Source organism: Peromyscus eremicus, chromosome 15 (assembly GCF_949786415.1).
Source record: "Peromyscus eremicus chromosome 15, PerEre_H2_v1, whole genome shotgun sequence".
Taxonomy (NCBI): Eukaryota; Metazoa; Chordata; class Mammalia; order Rodentia; family Cricetidae; genus Peromyscus; species Peromyscus eremicus.
The window spans coordinates 56,348,364-56,355,691 of NC_081431.1; the positions used below are offsets into that span (position 1 = coordinate 56,348,364).

Consider the following 7,328-nt stretch of genomic DNA (forward strand, 5'->3'; position numbering starts at 1 on the left):
AACCAAGTGAGAGCCTGTCTAATAAAAAGAAAAACCTAAATAAACAAACAACAATATACCAATTATAAAGATATACTACTGCTGTAGATGTGGTTCTTACCCAGTTGTATACCAATGCTCCTTCACTTAAGATTACATGCCAATAAAATCATTAGTAAATTGAAAATATGGCATATTTAACAAAGCAAGTAAAAGACTTGTATAATAAAAACTTTAAGACATTAAAGAAATAAATAGAAGAAAACAAAAGACAGAAAGATCTCTAATGTGCATGGACTGGTAGGATAAAGTGTGAAAATGGCCATTTTACCAAGAGTAACCTATAAATTCAGTGTAATCCTCATCAAAATTCCAACACACTTCTTCACAGAAATTAAGAAAACCATCTTCTACTTCACATGGAAACACACACACACACACACACACCCCAAATAACAACAACAAAAATACAAAAACAAATACAAAAAGCCAGAATAGCTACAACAACCCTAAATAATAGAAGAATTTCTGGAGGTATTACCATCCCAGATCTCAAGTTGTACTACAGAGCTATAGTAATAAAAACAACATGGTATTAGCATAAGAAGAAACACACTGATCAACAGAGAAGAATGAAGATCCAGACATAACTCTATACACTACAGACACCTGATTTTTGACAAAGACTACAAATATTCACACTGGAGAAAAGACAGCATCTCCAACAGATGATGCCGGTCCAATGGATGTGCGTGTGTAGGAGAATGCAAACAGATCCGTATTTATCACTCTGCACAAAACTCAACTCCAAAGGGTTCAAGGACCTCAATACAAAACCAGACACCCCGAATGTGAGAAGATAAACAGGCTCGGACTCGTCAGCACAGGAAAGGACTTTCTGGGCAGGACACCATTAGCACAGGTATTAAGAACAACATGTAAATGGGACCTCACAAAGGTGAGAAGCTTCTGTTCTGCCAAGGACACTCATCCGGACAAAGTGGCAGCCTATACCCAATAGAGGGCTAATATCCAAAATATATAAAGAACTCAAAAAACTGAGCATCAAGACGACAAACAACCAATTTAGAAAAGGGGTACAGAACTAAGCAGAGTCCTCAAAAGATGAAGTACTGAGACTGAGAAACACTAAGAAATGTTCAACACCCTTAGCCATCAGGGCGAGGCAAACGGAAACTACTTTGAGATTTCATATTACTTCAGTCAGAATGGCCAGGATCAATAAAACAGATGAAAGCACAGCTGTCCAGGAGGCAAGGAAAGGGAAACATTTACTCACTGCTGGTGGGAGGGCAAACTTGTACAGTCACTGTGGCAATCAGTGTGGTGGTCCTCAGGAAGCTGGAACAGATTTACCTCAAGATCCAGCTATATATATCACTCTTGGACATACACCCAACGGACTCTACATCCCACCACAGAGGTGCTTGCACACCCATTATCATTGCTGCTTTATTCATAGTAGTCAGAAATTGGAAACAGCCTAGATGTCCATCAACAGATGAACGGATAATGAAAATGTGGTGCATTTATACAACAGAATATTAGTCAGCTGATGAGAAAAATGAAATTATGAAATAGGCCCATAAATGGATGGAGCTAGAGGAAATCAATCATTCTGAGTGAGGTAACCTTCTATGTAAGACCTCTGCATGTATACTGTAACATGCACACACACAAACTAATATTAAAAAAAAAAAAAAAAAAAGGCCGGGCGGTGGTGGTGCATGCCTTTAATCCCAGCACTTGGGAGGCAGAAGCAGGCGGATCTCTGTGAGTTCAAGGCCAGCCTGGTCTACAGAGTGATCCAGGAAAGGCGCAAAGCTACACAGAGAAACCCTGTCTCGAAAGAAAAAAAAAAGAATCCCCCCCAAAACAAGAAGTCATTTCTTCTGACTATTTATCATTTTTCACACCACCATAAAGTAGAAAAATTTCAAGGAAAACTATTATAAGCTGCAGGCTACCTATCTATTTAATGTTTATTAGAAGTTGAACATTAAGTGCATATAGGGACAATGATGTAAAATGTATACTCACTATAAAATCATGGAAGAGCTATGTGTTGGCTGTTAAGTGCTAGGCAAACGAAATTATTCAATTTCACTTACACACAGAGTGAATGTTTTGTAATATATGTAAAGTACTAACAAGCATAAGTAGAGTGCTTTACATTCATCTCTTAAGACATTCCAGGTAGATTGTTTCTACAATTCATAATTCTCCTCTATTCCAAAATAACATGAAATCAGTCCATCATCCTTTTCTCTCCTTCTCTCTCTTTTGTACTGTTAGAGTTTAAATCTTTCCTTACTATTTAGACAAAAAGGGGGAAATGTTGTGGAATATTCCTTTACACTGTGTGAAGATGTGTCAGTGATTGGTTTAACAAAACGTTAAATGGCCAATAGCTAGACAAGAGTATAGCAGGGACTTCTGGCAGAGGGGTCAGGGAAGAAGAAAGACAGAGTCGCCAGCCAGACACCAAAGAAGCAGGATGGACAAAATGGAGATGAGGTAATGAGTGTGTGGAAGAATGTAGATTAAAAAATACAGTTTAATTTAAGTTATAAGAGCTGGTTAGAAACAAGCCTAAGCTAAGGCCGAGCTTTCATAATTAATAAGTTTGAGTGTCATTTTTTGTGAGCTGGCAGCCCAAAAGAAAAGTCTGTCTACACTATGTGTGTGTGTGTGTGCGCGCGCGCGCCCACCAGGAAAGCATTCTTCCATCCCAGTCCACTCTATCTTATACAATTATTTCTTTTTAGGGGCTGAAAGAGATGGGTTAGTAGGTAAATACTTGCTATGTAAGCATAAGGACCCGAGTTCAGGTCCCCAGAACCCACATAAAAGTTGGGTATGGCTGGGTGTGGTGGCGCATCCTTTAATCCCAGCAACTGGGAGGCAGAGGCAGGTGGATCTCTGTTTAAGGTCAGCCTGGTCAACAGAGCAAGTTCTAGGACAGCCAAGGCTGTTACACAGACAAATCCTATCTCCAAAAAACCCAAAAAACCAAAAAAGAAAAGAAAATGTTGGGCATGGTGGTTTGAGCCATTCCAGTTAGCTCTAGCTCTCTCTTCCCCCTCCCCCTCTCCTCTCCATCCTTCTCCCTCTCCTTCTGCCTCATGGTTGAGGATCAGATGCAAGCTCTCAGCTACCACCAAAGTTCCATGCCTGCCTCCTTGCTGCCCACCATGGTGGTCATGGACTCACTCTCTGAAACTGTAAGCAAGTCTGCAATTAAATGTCTTTTTAGAAGTTGCCTTGGTCATGGTGTTTTGTCACAGCAATAGAACAGTGACTAAGACCTATACCCCCAGTGCTAGGGAAGCAGGTAGACCCCAGAGGCTAGCCAGCCATTTAAACCAGAACATCGAGTTCCAGATTCAGTGTGAGATCTTGTCTCAAAAAATCAGGTGGAGAGAGGACATAGGAAGACTCCTGACTTCAACCTCTGGCCTCCACATGCACACACGGGCAAGCACACCTGCACATATATGTGCACAAACATGCACACACCATAGACATACACCCCAAACAAAACAAACCCCACTACTTACGCTTTGAAAGGTACTTACCATGTAAGAACGGATTCACGGTATGGAATAAAAACCCTCCTTCCTCCTGCTTGCTCAGAGAGTGCAGATATGACCTTCCCCAGGGTGAGCAAGGACTTGTTAATGCTCACACCTTCCTGTATGTAAGGTGAAAGACGGTCATTTTTCTTAATGTCTCAGCAATAAATTTATTCCATAAAATATACCTCTCTCCTCATATAGTTACTGAGCAAATACTTTCTTCCATAAACTATCAACATTTTTATGACCCAAAATTTATTAATTTTCTTTGAAAAGTAATCACAATGAAGTATGCAAACCACAGCAATCTATAAACTAGAGAAGAAGATACTTTGCTTTTTGTTGTTAAGTATATTCAAATTGCACTCTCCTAAAAATAATGTCCTCAAAATAAGTCTCCCCATCATGACAAGAGTGAGGGATATGCTGGGGCCCACCTGTGGTCCAGCGACTCTGGAGCCTGGGGCATGAGGGTCACTAGCCTGGGCAAGCCTCGGCAACACAGACCCACCTCACAACAGAGAGGCAGAGAGAGCGAGTGGCCAACACCCTTCTTCTTACCTTCAGCCGCTCCCCACTCGTGTGGGCTGTAGAGCAGCGCTCACTGCCAGCCAGATCTATTAGGTTTATGCGGCTTGTGATTCGGTGATCGTGCTCCTCCCCTTCCACCAATTCTGTCTGTAACATCATCACAGGAAAATAAGAAGTTTTTAAATGACTTGTCATCAACATAAGCCTTTAAAAGGCAAAGTTATTCAAGTTATAATTTTTTTGTTTTTAAAACCATCTCTGGGCTGGAGAGATGGCTCAGCGATTAAGAACACTGACTGTTCTTCCAGAGGTCCAGAGTTTAATTCCCAGCAACCACATGGTGGCTCACAACCATCTGTAATGAGATCTGGTGCCCTCTTCTGGCACACAGGCAGAACACTGTATACATAATAAATAAATCGAGCCGGGCGGTGGTGGTCTTTAATCCCAGCACTCGGGAGGCAGAGCCAGGCGGATCTTTGTGAGTTCGAGGCCAGCCTGGTCTACAGAGCAAGTTCCAGGAAAGGTGCCAAAGCTACACAGAGAAACCCTGTCTCAAAAAAAAAAAAAAAAAAAAAAAGAATACATCGACATAATAAATAAATCAATCTTTAAAAAAAAGAAACAAATAAATAAATATAAAAATAAAAACATTGCTTATCTCAGCAGTATAATAACAAAACATTTTAAATCAATATAAATATCTAACAGCAGAGAAAATAAACAATCATAATAGCTAGCGGAATATTTAAAAACTTCAAAAATTACCTCCACAATGAATTTCTATGGCATATGATTGTTAAAAGTTTTCTGAAATTTGATTATAACTAACTGAAAGATTACATAACAAGATGTTTACAGAGACCTGAGGAGTGGAATCTATGGGTTATTTTTTTTTAATCTGTTACTCTGTGTTTGTACATATACATGTATATGTGCGCGGGTACATGTGTGTGAATGTTCATGCACGTATGTACACATGCATACGGAGCTGGAGATTAACCGCAGGTGTTTCTCTTCAGAACTGTCCGTCTCTCCTCGCCCTGAAGCCTACCACACAGTTCAGGCTGGCTGGGCCACGAGCTAGGGGTCTGCCTTTCTGTGCCTTGCAGGGCTGGGGCTGTAGTCCGTGCTATTGTGCCTGAGTTTTAACATGGATCTGGAACTCAGACCCTCATGCTTGTGTCCATTACTCACTGACTTATCTCCCTAGTCTTAAAATCTTTTATTTTCTCATGTTTTCCCAAGCATTCTAAAATTACTATATATTGTCATACATTGCTAAGCTTTTATCAATGATATCATAAATTGTTAGTCATCTAGTATTGATATAGATTACTGATAATCATAAATTACTAATCATGTGCTTTTGATTAAAAATGGTCAATACTATATTGCTATATATAACAAGTTATTAAAAGTTATTGTGAAATTTCCTAAGATCTATTTACACTTATAGTGATATGACTATACCTATTTCTAGATTTACAGAAATAAATAAGAAAAACACAAAACAAATGCATTCACTATCTTATCTATGAAAATAACCACTACCAGCAAAATACTTTGCTCTGACTATGCATTTCAGACACAGGACTCGGGATCTTAACCAGAAACGACCTGAAGTCCTCCTCCCAGAGGACTAACTAATTTTCATAGTCTTGAAAGGTGCTAAGCAGGCCGCCAAGGGAGGGAAGCAACAAACAGTCCTACCCAGCTATGATACCTATAAACCAGGACCACGACCAGCATGCAAGACGTCCCTGAAGGTGCAACAGTGGCCCTTATGTTTTGGTGGAAAGCAATAGCTGTCTAAAGAGGCCACTCAACAGGAGAGAAATCATGCCTGGAAACCCAGGCAACTACCCAGGGCTCACGAGGTCACGGATCTTAGAGGAGAATACACTACTTCCATTTTACTAAACCAGCGTAATTCTTAATTGCATTCTAAATATTTATCCTTATATGCACAAGTAAGTGTAGCTCTCACTCTTCATCAAAGAAGCTTTTCTTTGCTGAGAGACGCTTACAGAAATGCAGAGAACCTGGGGCTGGAGAGATGGCTCAGAGGTTAAGAGCACTGACTGCTCTTCCAGAGGTCCTGAGTTCAATTCCCAGCAACCACATGGTGGCTCACAACCATCTGTAATGAGATCTGGTGCCCTCTTCTGGCCTGCAGATATACATGCAGGCAGAACATTGTATACATAATAAATAAATAAATCTTAAAAAAAAAAAAAAAAAAAAAAAAAAAAAGAAATGCAGAGAACCACCAACCGATCACAGGGTGCCTACCACAACAGGTACAGGTACAACACACTCCTGCACTCAAGGCTGCGGGAACACTGTGGAAGAGGCGCAGAAAGACTAAGTCGGAGGACCAGGGGACCTGCTGTGAGGTTTTGTCTCCTAACAATGACAGGAACTCTTCATCCATGATATCTCAATAATATAGCTGCCTAAACAAGACCTGAGCAGGGACAATACCAGAGACGTGCAAATGTGCAAAGGAAAACCTCCTGAGACTCCATCCCTAGACAAAGAACTACAGGCAACCAAGGAAGGCCGAGAAGCGGAGAGTTAGAATTAGTCTTCAGGGATGAGACCTGTAAGTGGTTCTCCAATACCAAGTGGTCAGCCCTGAAATCATACACTTACAAACAAAGAGACTACTCTATGTGTGTGCATGTGTAATAACAAGGAAAGAAAAAGGCCATGAATTTGACAAAGAGCAAGGTGGGGATAGCATGGGAGAGACTGGAAGAAGGAAAGGGAAGGGAGTAAATGATGTAATCATCTTTTAATTAAAAAATACAATTAAGTTGTGATAAAAGTACCTTGGTCTGGGTCATCACCAGGGTGAAAACTGAGTGGGACCGGGAGCTTTTATCGTTCATGCCGGTAGCCGCGGTCGCCCTCTGCTTGTTGCCCAGTGCCAGCCAACTCTGGTGAGAAAGACGTAGGCCAGGCGAGCCTACTGTGATTTATTCGAACAAATTAAGTAACAAGAAAAGAAAGTACAATTGATTCTTACATCATTTGTAACTTCCACACATGCTTAATTAATTTATAAAAAGAAATGACTGTTCATCTTTTAACAATTTATAAGACCATTGCCTCTTTTTTTGTTCTTATTTCTTTCACAGAAATCTGCACCAGGAAATAATGCCCTTAAGAAGCTTTTTCTAATCTTCAAAAGTGACACAATGTTCAGTATTT

At 40.4% G+C, this 7,328-nt stretch overlaps 1 protein-coding gene across 1 annotated transcript in view; it reads right to left on the reverse strand.

Annotated features, from left to right (window-relative positions):
- The window catches only part of Kif14 (kinesin family member 14), a gene marked incomplete at its 5' end in the record, with an annotated part of 67,959 nt that overhangs the window by 44,555 nt on the left and 16,076 nt on the right, over positions 1-7,328 (reverse strand). The window contains 3 exon segments of the mRNA XM_059280193.1: positions 3,579-3,694; positions 4,140-4,256; positions 6,947-7,054. Of these exon segments, the coding sequence (XP_059136176.1) occupies positions 3,579-3,694; positions 4,140-4,256; positions 6,947-7,054 (341 nt within the window).